This window comes from Numenius arquata, chromosome 16 (assembly GCF_964106895.1).
Source record: "Numenius arquata chromosome 16, bNumArq3.hap1.1, whole genome shotgun sequence".
Taxonomy (NCBI): Eukaryota; Metazoa; Chordata; class Aves; order Charadriiformes; family Scolopacidae; genus Numenius; species Numenius arquata.
This window is the reverse complement of record NC_133591.1, coordinates 3114371-3130442: the sequence shown is the minus strand read 5'-3', so window position 1 is coordinate 3130442 and position 16072 is coordinate 3114371. Positions and strand designations below refer to the sequence as shown.

Below are 16072 nucleotides of genomic sequence, written 5' to 3'. Positions count from 1 at the left end.
AGGCGGCAGCGCGCAGGCGCACGGCAGCGCCGCCCGCTCCGCCGCCGCCGCTATTCACCAAGCTGCGTACGCCAGCGCCGGGCTGCGCCCCGCAGGGGAGCCCAGCCGCTCGCCGCCATGCTTGCTCCTGGCAAAAAGAGTCAGCTTGCCAGGGACGAACGTGGCCCACCGCGCCTCGCCCAGGCCGACTGCCTCAGGCTACACCGGCCTGCTCGCTGTCCCCTCCCGACTAAAGCAGAGGGGAAGCTGGGAGAAGCGAGGTTTCGGAAGGCGGGGTCCGCAGGCTGGCGGAAGAGGCTGCTCTCCATCACGCCCTGCCCTCACCCAGTATGGCGGCGGCAGGGCGGGCGGGCGAAACCAACGCGCGGGGCGGGAGGGGGGGGGGGGAGCTAGGGCTGAGCGCCGTGTCCGACCTGACACGGCTCTACCCGCTCCCCCCCCCCCTCCTCCGGCGCGGAGGGCGATGGGGCAGCTCGCGGGCAGGACGCTCCATCTGCCCGCCCGCGGGGGGGTGTGGGGGGGCGTACAGTAGAGTGGGTGGGAAGCAGCTACTTCCTCTTTCCGTGGGCTCGCCGGTGGCGGTAGGCTGAGGGGAACCGAGGGGGAGTCGTCCGCCCCCCCGCCCCCCCCCCGCACCCGCAGCGCTGTGGTCCGTCCCGGCCGCTGCCCTGGAGAGGCAGGAAGAAGGGACGCGGGGGTGAGGCGGCGGGGTCCTGCCGGGGGCGAGGGGAGCCCAGGAGCAGGGGAGGGCCTCGGAGCAGTGGGGGGGGGTGCCCGTGAGCAGGGCCCCCCCAGGCTGTGGGGAGCCCAGGAGAAAGGGAACCCCGGGAGTGTGGGGCTGTGGGGGGCACCAGGAGCACGGGAGGCCCTCGGGAGTGTGGGGCTGTGAGGGGGCGCCCAGGAGCAGGGGACCCCCCAGGAGTGTGGGGCTGTTGGGGGCACCAGGAGCAAGAGAATCCCTCGGGAGTGGAGGGTTGCGTATTCGCAGGGGACCCCCCCAGGAGAGTGGGTCTGTGGGGGGGCACCAGGAGCAGGTGGAGCCCTCGGGATTGGGAGGCTGTGGGGGGTGCCCAGGAGCAGGGGACATCCATGAGAGTGTGGGGCTGAGGCGGGGGGAAGGTGCCTGGGAGCGGGGGATATCCAGACTGGGGGGGACACCAGAAGCAGGGGAGGTCCCCTCAAGTGTGTGGCTGTGGAGGGGTGTTCAGGAGGAGGGGAGGCCCCCAAGAGTGTGGGGCCAAGGAGAGGGGGGGGCTGTGTCCAGGTGCAGGGGACCCCCAGGAGTGTGATTTTGCATGGGGCACCCCTTGGAGTGTGGTGAAGGGTTTGTAGGGGGTTGTGGCCTGGTGTTCTCCCTCCCACGTCTGGGGCAGGTGGGTGCCAGGAGAGAAGAGAAGCTCAAGGGGTGTGGGCTTGAGTAATTTGGGGTCTCCAAGACAAAGAGTGGGGGGAACAGTGAGGGTAGGCACCCTGCTTCCCCCGCTCCTGCAGGTGTGTGGCATGATGAGTTCCCCTGGCAGGGCCAGCAGCGCGTTTCCCCTGCATGTCCTGGTCTGGAATAATGACTACAGGCGGCTGGATGAGGAGCTGCAGGACAAGGTAACCGGGACTCCTGGGTGATAGAGGGGCTGCTGTGGGGCTGGTGGCCCCGAAAAAGCTTGTGCCATGGTGCAGGGCTTGGTGCCCCTCGCTTACTGCCTTTCTAGGGAGAAGTAACCTTGATGGTCCTGCCAGGTCTGTCTGCTGGGCTTGTGGGATTGCTGTGCTTCTTTACCGATTTATTTGTGGTTGCGGGAGTGATGTAAGAAGGTGTAGGAATATACTTTTTGTTACGTAAGACATTAAACATTGACTTTTTATCTGTAAAGCTGCGCTCAGAGCATTCGAGTGCAGGTTGCAGAATAGCTCTGGAGAAAGTATTCTTTAGAAAGTCATTGAAACAGATCAGGAAGAGCAGATATGATGGACATTAATTTTTTTTTTTTTCTGGGCCAGAAAAGCAATAAATACTGCTTACCTTAATGGGAAGTCAACAAGCAGCAAAGGTGGCTGCTGCTGCCAAAGATTAAGCCAGCCTCTAGCTTGTTGAGGACCAGCAGTTCTGGCTTCATTGCTGTCCAAGACTGTGGGGGCAGCATTTTTATACTGGCTGGAATGTTTTCAACATCTCTGGTAAAAAAAAAAAGAAAGAAAGAAAAAAAAAAAAAAAGGATCAATTGTTTCATGCTGTAGAGAAAAATACAAAGCTGTTCCCTCTCTGGGATGGCTAAGGGAGAAATGGTAATGACGTAAGGAAATGGCCTGAAAAGCTGCAGCAGAGCTTGAGCAGCAAACATCCTTTTTGCTGAGATGCTGCATAAAAGCTCTGACATTCGCTAGCGTGGAGGATAGTTTGCAGAAGCAGAGCATATTAATTACATTATACCTGACACCACAAGTATATGAGCCAAAGATCAGCTGTGCCACCTCCCGACTAGTGACTATCATCTGCAATTCTAACAGTACACCACAATTTACTAATGCTTGCTTAGAGCATGCTCCTGTCCTGTTTTTAGGAGAATCTTTGGAATGCAGTTACTTTTTATCTAATTCATGTGATCTTATTCCTTAACAAAATCTTTAACCTTACTGGCATGTTGCTTCGGAGTATTTATTTCTGTGTCAGTCTCACGTGTGAAAGTTTGCCATTAAATAAGGATCATTCTGCTTCTTGTTAAGTCTGAGACTGCAGTTCTCACTTGTGAAGTGCTGTTTCCTACCTCAGAAGCTTTATTTTGTAAGGAAACGAGCAGCGTGTTAAGACAGAATATGCCTGTCTCTTACTTCCTTTATCTGCTTTTAAATAACTTCTTTTTTTTTTTGAAGTATTCCAAAGATACGTTTCCTCCTGCTTCCTTGGGATAAGCTTGTTGCTGTTGGAGGGTTGCGTGAGGGAATCAAAAGACACTTGCCAGCTGCACTTGGTATGGCAAACGACGGGTACAATGTGTGGTTACCGGTTAACAGCAGCAAAAACCATTGGGGGGGGACGCCTTAGAGTCCTTTACCTGTCAGTGCAGTGGGCATTGGAGCTGTAGGAAGTGGGGAAGCAAATCAATTAGTATTCCACCACGGAAAAGAGAATGCTTTAAAATGAAGCTTTCCCTACTCTCTGCGTGATCTTTCCAACTCAATGCTGTCAGATAACCGTGTTAACTTGCATAATAACTTTCCTTTCTTATTCTGCTATTGACTTTCCCCTTTTCCTTTAGTTATAGATGCTCTTCTGTTTCAAATCTCTAAGCTAATAGTGAAAAATATGTAAGGTATGAGTATGTTGTGCTTGCATGTTTTGGATATTTATGCCTGTGTATTTTTTTTCTTTTTTTTTTTTTTTCAGTGACTTGTACAAAACGTGCTCGCTCTCCATTGTGCTGTGTGTGTCAGTCAAATGGATGCTTTGTAAAATACCATTTGCTTCTATACTTTCAAAAAGTGCTATAAAAAATTGGTGTTGTATGCTCTGTGACTATTTTTTTTTTTTTTCCTCCTCCCATTGTTTTGTATAATGTTAAACCCTCTATCGGCCTCTCAGGCCGTTGACTGTCCACGGTGCAATTCATACAGACTAGAACTCCCGACTTCTCCTGAAAGAAACCCTTTCTGAAGGGAGATGGAAGGGGAAATAATTACAGAAAAAGAAATGAGAAGCATCAACGAGAACTCAGTCCTGTCTTACAGTGATGCCAGTTCTTCAGTTCTTACCGTGCTGCTTTTATTGGCCCTGTTCTGCTTCTCTTTATTTCAGTGGGGAAGTAAGGTCGCACTGGACGGAGGGCAGTGTAGTAGCGTTTGAAACGGAGTTGGCTGTGCCCTACAGAGTGATACGTGGGAATAGCTGGGGAATATTGACTCCGGGATTACTACTGGCGAGCTTTCTTCATATAAACTCTTCTCAGTGTGCACAGATTAGTTGTGTTTGACAGGACAGCTTCAGCGTTATTTCTCTCTTGGATACTCAACAGGATGTTGATCAACGTGACCCACGAGGCCGGACCTTGTTGCACCTTGCTGTTTCCTTGGGTTATATAGAATCTGCCAAAGTCCTCCTTCAACACAAGGCAGACGTAACTAAAGAGAACGCGCAGGGATGGACAGGTAAAGATAACTTGGAAACCAGAAGTTGTGCGTTCATGCTTTTCAGTTGCAGATGGTGTATTTTGGCAGCTTTTACATTGTGTGTTTTGCTCAGAAAGCAAACAGAAACTAGCTTGTGTCTGGGTTTCTTTCAGTTTTACACGAGGCTGTCAGTACGGGAGATCCAGAGATGGTACAAATGATTCTGCAGCATCGGGACTACCAGCAGACATCTATGACGCTTGGAGGAGTTCCCGAATTACTCCAAAAGATTAATGAGGTAATTGTTTAGTTCAAACCTCTCACTCCAGACTGTAGTTCTCCTTTAAGTAGTTCAGTTAAGTAAACTGAGATCAGATGGGCAATTGTGTTCTTTGTTTCAACTTGCGCATTCTGTAGTGCTGTGGGAGGTGGTGACTTCTTCCTTGACTTTACTTTGAAATCCACAGTCATGAACTCCAACATTGGAGGCTGAATCTTGAAGGTGTTACTGCTCCTGTAGTAAAATAAGGAAGAATAGCTCATCAGAAAGCAGCAGGGCAGGGCCAGTGGTTTTTTGTTTGTTAGTTTCAATTTCATTTTTTAATCTTCATTTATCATGTCTCAAGTTCTGTTCTCTTTGTTTTCCTTTATCTAAAATATTCAGGAGAAAAGCTGTGCTGAATGTTAGATTAAAACTATTTCACGAAGAATTCCTAAAGTATTTTTCTTTTCCAGACTCCTGACTTCTATGTGGAAATGAAATGGGAGTTCACTAGCTGGGGTAAGAGACCTGCTCATCGTTTCCTCTTCTAAGCTCTAGGCAAAGGGACTTGCTTGTGTACAAATGTCTCAAAAGATACTCAGAGAAATATCTGCTCCCCGGAATACTTATCTTTTCACCTCTCAGAGCAACCTCTTATACTTTTGTTGCACAGTTACTCTTTGTTTCCTGTTTATTTGGTTGGTTTGTTGGGCTTTTGGGCCTGTTTTTCAAAAGGGAGACTTTACCCATTGTTAGCATTGCTGAAGACTTTTCTTAGGGTTTTGTTTACTTATCTTTGGCTATCGGTGACTAAGACAGTGATATGTATCTCATATATAGATGCACAGACTACTCGGGAAATACCTGCTTTTCTTTTAAAGGAATGAACACTAGGCCTTACAGTCGGTTTATTTTCCAAACAGCTAACTATTAAGACTGCTAGGAAATAGGGTTTATGCCATTTCTTGTCCTTTAGTCTGAACTAATATCTTTTCACGTTCATCTTTAATTTAAAGTTGGTGGTTTTGTCCCTAAGCTGATTGTTCTTAAAGCTGAAGAGGGTCAGTATCTCACTTCCTCTGGAATAATGACCATAGTACTGAGCAGCCCTGTATCAGGGATTTAGCTTCTGCTTGAGTTCAGATTTCCCATGCCCTTAATCTCCTGAATATTGTCTATTTACATTTTTCTCATTTTCTTTTACAGTCCCACTGGTTTCTAGAGTTTGTCCGAGTGATGTCTGCCGCATCTGGAAGAGTGGTTCCAAGCTGCGTGTCGATATCACTTTACTGGGCTTTGAAAATATGAGCTGGGAGAGAGGAAGGCGTAGTTTAATTTTCAAGGGAGAAGGTAAATATTTCAGCATGTCCCTGCCATTGATCACCAAATACTCCGTCAGCCACAATGAGAAACCCCAATTTTGCTCAAAAAGACCTTTTGAGGATGAGTATTGAATTTAAAAAAGTTTTCTACATATATTCTGTGAGTGTCTCGGAGAGATACTGTTTTATGATTTAACGTAATGGCTTAATTTCTTTTCTTCGAGTAAATCTGAGGTCAAAATTTGGTAACAGGACTAAAATTTGACTTGAATATAGGTTTTTCATTCTGGAATACTGTCACTAAGTTTTTTAGATTGAGGTGTACCATTTCCAACAGATACCGGAGGCTGGGCAGAACTAATTGAGATCAATCATGATGATAAGTTTGTTGCAACGGAGCGTTTTGAGATTTCCCAACACATGAAGCGTTTGACGCTGGGGTCTATGACACCCAAAAGAAAAGATGTGGAAAGACGCCTTACATCTCCAATCATTAACACGTGCCTTGACACAAAAAATATTGCTTTTGAAAGGTAAGATACAAGGTTTCTCGTAACGAATAAGCACTTCAAGATTATGCATGGTCACACTTGCAATAAAGCTTTAAAGGCAAACTCTCAAAAGCCCTGCTAATAAAAACTTCTAAAGCTAGATCTGAAGTTACTTTAAACTTCACACACCATTAGATAAAGAAATTTGGCTTGGGTCAGCTTGCCAGTATTGCTTGGCAAAAAAAATCCAGTCGAAAGAACTGATTTGCAGAAGCTTCCAGTTTATCATATTAGTGGGATTGGTGTTCATGTCTCATTACAAGCTTGCATTTTGCCCAAATCCATGTGTATAGTGCCGAAATTAATGGGAAAGGATTTGCATCTTGTAGTTAAGTCAGTCAAATCTCACATTAATACTTAAATATATGTGTATAGTGTGTCTTTCCACAGATACAAGTTTTCCTTGTGTACTACATGTATTTACCCAGGTATCTGCCAGCTTAGGCAGTCTTTTTATGAAGCTCCTTTTGGAGTGCTCTGTGATGCTGTAAACAACCCCCATGATCATACAAAACAAGTCTTTCCAACGCGAGATGTGCAATTCCAGCATCTTTCTCCTGAATATTTTGTACCCTTTCAAAGCTGCCCAGTGATACTCACTGAGCCTCAGTAACTGCAGCATCTATGCATCCAGAAACTCAGATTTCCTACCATCCAGTTCCCCAAATCGCAGTGACAGGTTACTTTTGAAATTAAACTGTCTGTTTAAAGCTGCCCAGGCTGTCAAAACAAAATAATTGGGTAAGTTTTTAGTCTCTCATCATCCTCTGTGGCTCAAGTATCCTCATCTCAGTCTAAAATCTCTGTCTGAGCCTCTGGGCTTGTGCCTTGGATTGTGTAAGAACAGAAACAGCACGATTTCCTCAGCCCTCCTGTGGCACATGTGTGCGGGGACAGTTTGACCTGTGCTTTTGTCTGGGGTTAAATAACCTATCAAAGGTTTAAAACCAGTTTTAGAATAAAAAGGGCTGGGGATTGCGTAGAAATGCCACTGTATAAACGCTTGTGGTGTTTGTTTTTTGTCAGAACCACGTCTGGATTCTGGGTGTGGAGAACAGAAAAAGCAGAAGGTGTAAATGGCTATGAAGCAAAGGTAAAGCCCATTCTGTATAATTAAGAGGTGCTATAGCTAACTGAAGCATGATTGTGTTTTGCCTTTATTTCCCCGAATATTTCAGGTTCTAAACTTCCCATCAAGAGCTTTATTGTGTTGCCAGCAGGACTGAGCAGTTGAGGGGAGCTTTGAGGCTGCCCAGCTCGTGCAGGGGCTTTAGGGGAGAGGGACGATCAGAGCATTTCAGGAGAAGGGGCAAAAGCTTCAGCATAACTGCTAGAACTCCATTCCTTCCAAAAACTGGAATTGAACCAATTGGTGCTTAAAAGACAAGGAGCCCACTGGTGAAGTGCCTTGAGTGCTCTCCTGTAACAGTATTGCAAGGAAATAACAGCCTCCCGCTGCCATGAGTTGCATCATGAATTCAAGTAATAAAAAGCTGCTGGTAAATGAAAGACCCTGACCACGCTCCTGAGTCATACAGTTGCTTAGATTTGTTCCATGTCACACTGGTTTTGTCTTCCATTTCACTTCAGCGCAGTATTTTTGAAGATGGCTTTACAACCTCGCTGGTTTAGGAATTTAAGTTAAGAATCACAAGAATTAGCTTCCCTGATTCGTAAGTCTGTGTTTACTCTGGGTTTTGGAATTTATGCAGTAAATCATGGTTTACAATTTCATTTAACAGAAGAATAACTGCTGAATAGCTTTCTACGTTTATGTGAAGATTTTTCTCATAGTCTTATGTCAGTTAGACATTGGGATTCATTAGTGTTCCTGCAGAATTATACCATCGCTAAATTTAATTTGGAAGGTCTTACGTGCGACCTCTGTCTAGAAATAGTTATCTGACTTTCCTTCCCCAGTTCTCTTAAAACCTCTGCCCAGGTGGGGATTCATTCCAGCAAGCTTGGAAATGCCCGTATAATTTTGAGGTTGGTTTAGTTAGTTACAAAAGTGTATTTAACAGTGTGTAAATGTGCTTTCCAGGAACTCGGTTGAGAAGCTGATTTCTGTTGCCATCCAAGTCGATGACCAAACTCCTTTGCTATTCTTTTGGCACGGGATGCTGGCCAGATTCATGCTGTCTGGGGATACTCGGGTGTATAACTTGCAGGGTTTCTTATTTTATCAGCTTGCCCAGCAGGTGGCATCTGGTTTCAGCCTTGTCACATGTCTGTTAAGAATATATTAGGTCTGATTTCCACTATATCAAAGTGCAGCGTTTCCTGTTGATCACCAGTATGTTAGAGATTAAGGTCTTTGGCGATGAGAGGCAGATAGATACTACTTTATTCTGTCTTTAAGATTTGTGTACATGGTGTTGTACTAGAGAGAACTCTTTTTTCTTTTTTTTTTTTTTAACCTGTGATGCTTTTTGGGTTTTGTTCTTAGACTTTTTTTTTTTTTTTTTAAAGGTATACATTGCAAACAATGTGAATGTGGTCACAAAAATCCGAACGGAACATTTAACAGAAGAGGAGAAGAAAAGATATAAAGGTAGTTTTCCTATGGGATAACTGGAAATCAGTAGAACCTTTTAGCTCTCTGATACCTTCTCTGTGTGACTGCAGAAGGACGGGACAGATGGACAAGGGAAATGCTTTTCTTGCTGACTTTGCCCTGCTTTACTTTCACACGTTGTGTGTCTGAGGTAGCTCATTACTTGACTCTTAGCCTGCAAAGGAACCAGTATTTATCCTGGCCGTACTTGGAGGAAAGAAGAGTCCTTCAAAACTGTTGAAAGATTATTGAAAGTTTTAAAAAGCTGCATGTTTCCATGCTATTTCCTGCTCTGGAATGTATTCCTGCCTTTTCCTTGCTTTGGCCATGATTACAAGATTCACGTAGACTTTGTTTGCTTGGACTTTCTGTTTTGTTTTGGTCCACTAATTTCTTCTAGTATTTAAACTAGAGTAAAGGGTGACCAGCCAGTAACTTTGTACGGGAATGCTGCCCTTCATTGGCCTGTCTTAGGGCCCAGGAGGGGAGGCACGGTGAATAATACAGCTATTTGCTCGTGATAGAAACCACTAAAAATCTTTGCCTCTGTTCTGTGCATTGTACCTGTTTTGTACTGTCACCTTCAGGCCCTGGGCTTGTCTGGCAAAGCTTACACAAAATAATGACTTACTTGCCTGTGGATTAGAACCTTGCTTGTTAGCCTGGTGTGTATGTAAACTTTACTGCTAATTGATAGTAATAGATTTTTTTGTTTTTTCCCTCCTGTTACCTGAAGCTGACAGGAACCCCCTGGAATCATTTCTGGGTACGGTGGAGCATGAGTATGGTGCTCAGGTGAGTGTCTTTGACGTCAAAACAGGTCACTGCAGTGCAGAAATCCGTGCCGACAGGAATTGTAGGTGTGTGGAATCACCTCTTGTCTCCTTAGTTTGGCAGTAATTTTGATTATGAGGTTTAAATTTTCCCTGAGGGTGTTTTTTGTTTGTTTTAAGCCTGCAAATGTGTGTATGAATAGCAGGTACCTCCTTCGGAACACTCTTATGAAAAAGACACAGGATCCGTTAGTAGAGGAGGAGCTGGGCTATGAGCAGTGGCAATAAATCTGAGCAAGTGCAGGTCTTAGGGGCAACCCACCAGTGATGTGGGAAGGCTCATCCGTAGCCCTGCAGGGCTGCGGGTTGGGGACAGTGATCATCAGGCAGAGAAATGACGAGAGGATGAAGTGACATGGTAGCAAACTGCTATTCAGCAACTCAGGGAAAACCCACATATCGTCTGCTGTTCTGAAATGTGATGATAGTGATTTTGATAAGGATTTACCAACTGCCTTGCATCTGTATGTACTTACGTAAAGTAGATAACAGCCAACTGCTAGCCAACTGCTAGCTCTGTATCAGGATGGCATTGCAGATCTTTCGTGGATCTAGAGATTTCTTTTTAAAATACCCCATCAAAGTTTTGCCTTTAATGAAGGATTTGGAGCCTAGAAATGCTGTGGCTTATGTTTGCATTGTGGGTCGGTTTCTAGCTTTAAAGTATTTAAGTAGATTTTCCTGTATCTAAAATGCTTGGAGATTTTTAACCTCAATAGAAAGCAGTTTATAAACACGTGCCCTTGTATTTATAGCTATGTGTCACTGGTGTCTAAAATAAAGAACGAATGACTTCACAGGAGGTAACTTAAAAGTTTCTTGTAGTAGCCACTGTCTGTTTGTTCTGTACTTTTGTGTTTTGTTTTTCTTTCCTCCTGTCTTGCCTTATAGAGTACGACCAAGACAACAGAGTATGCCACAAGTAATAATCCCACTGCTATTACTCTGGAGGAATACTTTGACCCAGAATTTGATTTGAAAGGTAGAGACATAGGAAGGCCGAAAGAAGTCACCATTCGAACGCAGAAGTGAGAAATAAAACTTTTAACTATTTCTAACTTGTCTCTTCCCAGTCGTCTAATCTCTGGAAACCATTTTAAACAAATACCCAGTGTGGTTTCCCCCCCCAGCTTTCAAAATTAATCAAGAGAGGTCTTGAATTATTTAGGTATGGTGTAATTCTGCCATTAAGTCAAGGAAAACCTTTGCACTAGTGCTGTAACGTGTTAGTAACCTCCTGTGCTTTGCCTTTAGTCTGACTGGGAACGTGGTTCGGTTTCTCAGAGCAGTAACTGTTCTGACTCTCTGAAATGCATGAAGCAGGTGACAATGTTATGGAATTTTGCTTTGCATCTCTTCCTAAACTATGAACTTAGGATTTTTTTATGCAATTTTCTCTTTAAGATTTAAAGCAACCTTGTGGATGAGTGAAGAGTTCCCCTTGTCTCTTATGGAACAAGTCACTCCAATCATCGATCTGATGGCCAGAACTAGTGCTCATTTTGCCAGACTTAGGGATTTCATCACTCTGGAGTTTCCACCAGGATTTCCTGTCAAAATTGGTAACACGTAGCAATTTTTATTGTAGCGTCTTCTTCATTTCCATTCTTTCGATTGGTTTTGCAGCGTATATTTGCAGAAAGCCATGTTAGTTTTTTACTAGGTATCTCGCTGATATCTAAAACTGAAAACCCAGATGTACGTTGTCTTCTACATCTGGGGTCATAGAAATCTTATGTTCTTTCTTACAGAAATTCCCTTATTTCACGTGCTGAATGCCCGAATTACATTTGAGAACGTCAATGGCTGCAGGACAGCTGACAAGACACCGTCACAAATGGCTGGGGGCGCACAGTGCGATTCAGGTAAGGAGCGGAAGCTGCAGCGATCGCAACTTCTTACGTTTCTGTCAGTGGAATGCACAGAAGAGAGAGATGGGTTAACTGCAGAGAATGAAATGTTCGCGGGTGAGAGGGAGCTACGATGCATTACGGCTGATCCGGAGTGTGCGATGCTGATCGTACTGACCCATTCTGCCCCTTCTGTGCCTGCTGAACTGGCCGAACTGAGCTTTCCCAAGTATTTTGAGGTCTGAATTCTGGTGCGAGCTATTGCTATGGAAAGCGGAATTGCTGTGACAGCTCGGACTGCGCGCTCTTTCAGAAAAGAGTGGATTATGCTTGAGTAGGATGCTCATGACTGCGTGTATCCAGCGATACCCTGTCCTATGAACTATTCCAGGCCCATTCTTTAGGAATAACCTCAGAAGGGCCACTGCGGTATTTATCTTTTGCAACCTTTTTTCCCCCCCCATCTAGTTTTGTCGGAGTTTAGTCACCTTAGAGCTCTGCTGCAAACTGGTTTTATTTGTGTAACTTGCCAGCATCCTAAAGAAAGACCCAGCTTTGTGTCTCACTGTTGTGCTTGTTTGCCACAGAAGCCTTTCAAAACCTGTTGGTATATTTAGCCAGGTGGCTTATCTGAATTTTTGGAGTTAACTTTATCATGCATAAGCATTCATCAGAATTTTTTTAAGTCACGACTTGTAAAAATATACTGTGCCATGTTTGTAACTTTATTTGGCTTCTGTAGGTGGGAATTTCGAGGTTGACCAGTCGGTGTTTGAGATCCCCAAATCTTACCACGTCCAAGATGACGGCAGGAACATACACGTGCAGGATGAGGATAACGAAATCATGCAGTTTGCCATCCAGCAGAGTTTGTTGGAATCCGGTGGAAACAAAGTGAGTGTGCTGTGATCTGTGCAGTGCAGATCTGGCAGTTTTGACAAGGACTATGCAGCAACAGCTGCATCTCTGAATAAAACCCACATAGGGCCTATTTTTCTGAGAACCTCAGAAGAGAAAAATACAGTGATGTATTTCAAGGAAGAAATGAGAGTGATTTAAGAGTTGCCTTTCAGTGAGCTGCACTGCAGATCTGTTAATGGCTGTGGAATTGTCTGTCTTTCCCTGTTTCTAGGAGGTGGGGGTGCATTCCAATGGAGCGGTTGCATATTCACAGGACTTCAATATACAGTATCAGAGGTAACGAACCATTTTCACGTCCAGCCGTGCAGTGACAGAGCAAAAATACTTGCAAGAGCAGCGTGAAGCGATTTTGCAATTTTTTGTGGATGTAGGTAGCAGATGCACAGAACTAAAGGTCTCTTTTCTTGTGCTGCTTCTAACTTTTACTTTTCCAGGAAGCCAGGACTCTAAATTGGGCCTCCCTGGCTTATACGGTATAGCTTTTTAGCTCAGTTGTGGGACTGGTCTGCTCACATAACTGATTCTTTACCCAACAAATAAACACAGTCCTTCTGTTCTGCTCTTAAACTGTGAATTTGGTCCCTCTGGGTTGAATGCTTGCTTATGAGATGCTGCACACTTCAGGGTAGCTCTTCATTCCCTTCAAAATCACGATGTAATTCTTAAAAACTTAGCAACATGTATTTAAGGGACTCTTGAGAATATGCTCTGGTACCTGAGGTGTCTTCCTGCAGTTAAGTGCAAAGAAACCTTTGTGCGCACAGAAAACTGCATCCTCCTGGCTATTTTGTACATGGAAATTATGTTACCTTTAAACTAGGTGAGAATTTTTTAGAAGCCTGTTGAAAATTTAACTGTTAGGATGTATGAAAGATTCTGAGGAGACTTCTGAGGAGTCTTTTAGTCTGGAGAAGAGAACTGAGGGGGGATCTGATCAACGCCTATAAATACTTAAAGGGAGGGTGTCAAGAGGATGGGGCCAGTCTTTTTTCAGTGGTGCCCAGTGACAGAACAAGAGGAAATGGACAAAACTTGAACATAGGAAGTTCCATCTAAACATGAGGAGGAACTTCTTCACTTTGAGAGTGGCAGAGCCCTGGAACAGGCTGCCCAGAGAGGTGGTGGAGTCTCCTTCTCTGGAGATGTTCAAAACCCGCCTGGACACATTCCTGTGCAGCCTGCTCTGGGTGGACCTGCTTTGGCAGGCGGTTGGACTAGATGATCTCTAGAGGTCCCTTCCGACCCCATATCATTCTGTGATTCAAAGAACTGGCTTTACACTGGGAATTTTATGGATGCTAGAACAACCGCTCCTTTATCCAGAAAACTGCTTTATCCCCTTTATGGGGAGATTTTCAGGGTTGCAGTTAGAAAGCAGTTGCCAGGAAGGATCGTTGCAGGAAATGTGAAATAGGCTCTGTCTCTTTTACTTCTTGAGGTTCTTTTTCTCCTTTCAGAGCCCTGCAGGAGAGTTTTCTAACGAGCGCGGGTAACTCGCACTGCGGCACCCCTAGTGAGCCCTCCAGTTTTGAGAAAGACTTACAGCTTGCCATGGAGTTGTCTGTCCGAGAGCAGGAGGAACGGGAGAAGCAACGCCGTGAAGAGGAAGATGCGGAGCTCCAGCAAGTTTTACAGCTTTCTCTGGTGGAAAAATAACTCCTTAGCCACCTCCTGAAAACGAGGATGGCCAAATCTGCATAAAACCGAAGGCTTTCAGAGCCGTCAGTCTGAAGACCACTCCTGGACTGCTTAAGTAAACATTTCACCTGCCTTCTCAGTTGGCATCATCAGCTACAAAAAAAAGAAAAGCTGATTTATTTTTGTTTGAGGGAGTTTCGGATCACGGGACTCTGCATTTGGCTCCCCAATCGTGCAGTCTTAGCTTTGAAGGAAAATTTTTTTATCTAAACGTATTTATTGAAGAGTGGATGGAAATTTTGCTTAGCATCAGGATATAGGGTTGCAGTTAAAGCTTGAAACCCTGATTTATGGGGGAGTTCAGGAGGGAAACGTCATTAACTTACCAAAGAGATACTCATCTGCTTAGTTATTTCTGAATAATTAAAGCCATTGTCTGTTTCTTCCAGGTGTTATTGGAAGAGTATCTATATGCATATACACAGGTAGGGTAGTTCTTCATGCTGACAGATGTTTTCTTTTAGTTTTGTTTATATGTAATTATCTCTTCTCTAGTTACTGGACTTTATCATGTGCTCCTGCTTAAGAGGGATAATTTTATACTTGAACAGCTAATCCAAGATCAAGATTAAACTAGTGCTTTTTGGAAAAAAAAAAAAAAGAAAAAAGGACAAAACAAGTAGCCAGTAAACTTTTAGATCCTGAAATGGGACCATCTGTCCAGTAAAGTAGCAGTTTCTGCAGTGATTCAAAACCAGCTAGTTCCCGTAGTCCGAGGGCAGCAAGAAAATAAGCGGTAGATACAGGTGCTTCTTTGCGATCACTTGGTGTGTGTGCATGAGCGCGTGCCTGTGTGTGGGTGCTAAATTCAAATGGAAAAGAATTCAGGTGAAATTTTAATGTATACTTATTGGAAGATAAGTTTTAATTCTGTCATCTGAAAGGGAAAAGCGTGTTGCTTTTTAAAATTCAAGTGCTCATCCTTCATGTGAATGCATATATTTTTTTATCGGAATATTTTTATTGATTTTAAACCAAGCCAAAATGACTACACTCATTAAAAAAAAAAATAATTGTAACAACTCACAAGTATGTTTTAACCAGCTTTCCTCAGGTCTTTCATCATATGAGATATTTGTAGCTGTTTTACCTGCACTTCTGTCGGTGTTTACAGTATTTACACTGTGACTCTCGAGTGCACTCCGCAAGTACACAGTGTACATGCCCGGAAAAGCCTTACAGCAGTTAAATGGGAGCAATATTCCTCGGCTCTGGCTGGCAGGAGTGTGACGAATCTATGGTACAGATGCTCTGACCTTGCTACCTAATCCTGCACTTGTTCCTTGGGCAAAACAGGGCCGTTCTGCGTTAACCAACTATTAACCAGTCTAAAATCACGATAAAACGGACTTGGTCGTAACCAGTGAGATGGTTGGTAACTTGGAACCCTATTTTAAACCAATAATCCATTGTTTTACATAGCAAACAATTAAAATGCCTTCAGTGTACACTAGAGCTGGTAGATCTGCACCGTTTCTGTTTAACGATACAGCTTGCATCCCTAAAAATGGCTTGTTTGGTGTTGGCAGGAACGTGGACTTTCTTGCACAGTGGCAGTGGTGGAATTGCATCTTTCTTTGAAAAGGGGATTACTGTGACTTTCACAGTTGGAAAAAAAAAAAAGGGAATAAGCTTTGCATTGAGCTCTTGACAAAGCTGTGAGGTAGGAGATGAAACTGTGGGTTTTTTTCCTCCAGCGGAAATAAAGAGTGCTGTTGCCTTTATAAAACATCTGACGCTGGGCTTTTTTTCTATTAAGCATTTCAAAAGTTAAAAAGGGTGGGAATATCTTTCTTCAAGCTGACTTTTTCTGTTTGTGGGTTTTTGTTTTTTTTTATATTGTAAACTAAAGAATATTGAGCAGTTCCAGTCCAAGTTTGGGACTGTAAAAAAACTTGTGATTTGGGTTTTTTTTTTTCCTTTCTGTGACATTTGCATCATTCCATCTAATCAAGAAGACTCTGCTTCCCTCGAAGAGGT

At 44.2% G+C, this 16072-nt stretch overlaps 1 protein-coding gene across 3 annotated transcripts; it reads left to right on the top strand.

The window, feature by feature from the left end:
* The first annotated feature begins 117 nt into the window (after positions 1 to 117).
* ANKRD13A (ankyrin repeat domain 13A) lies at positions 118 to 15811 on the top strand. 3 transcript variants are annotated; one of them, XM_074159510.1, is made up of 16 exons: positions 118 to 178; positions 1520 to 1599; positions 4005 to 4137; positions 4272 to 4396; positions 4834 to 4879; positions 5567 to 5710; positions 6020 to 6215; positions 7260 to 7326; positions 8706 to 8787; positions 9527 to 9585; positions 10515 to 10651; positions 11028 to 11185; positions 11375 to 11488; positions 12216 to 12367; positions 12606 to 12670; positions 13852 to 15811. In XM_074159510.1, the coding sequence occupies exons 1-16, from the start codon at positions 118 to 120 to the stop codon at positions 14048 to 14050; spliced, it is 1818 nt and encodes a 605-aa protein (XP_074015611.1). In that variant the 3' UTR covers positions 14051 to 15811. The 3 variants fall into 3 exon arrangements, with proteins under 3 accessions (XP_074015611.1, XP_074015613.1, XP_074015612.1); XM_074159512.1 differs by lacking the exon at positions 118 to 178 and adding an exon at positions 554 to 649 and having other exon boundaries at positions 1492 to 1599; XM_074159511.1 differs by lacking the exon at positions 118 to 178 and having other exon boundaries at positions 1504 to 1599.
* The last annotated feature ends 261 nt before the right edge of the window (positions 15812 to 16072 follow it).

Coding starts and splice junctions, on each gene's coding strand:
- ANKRD13A (XM_074159510.1), top strand. CDS start 118: ATGCTTGCTCCTGGCAAAAAGAGTCAGCTTGCCAGGGACGAACGTGGC. Junction 4,397..4,833: donor TACTCCAAAAGATTAATGAG/GTAATTGTTTAG, acceptor TTTCTTTTCCAG/ACTCCTGACTTCTATGTGGA. Junction 9,586..10,514: donor AGCATGAGTATGGTGCTCAG/GTGAGTGTCTTT, acceptor CTTGCCTTATAG/AGTACGACCAAGACAACAGA.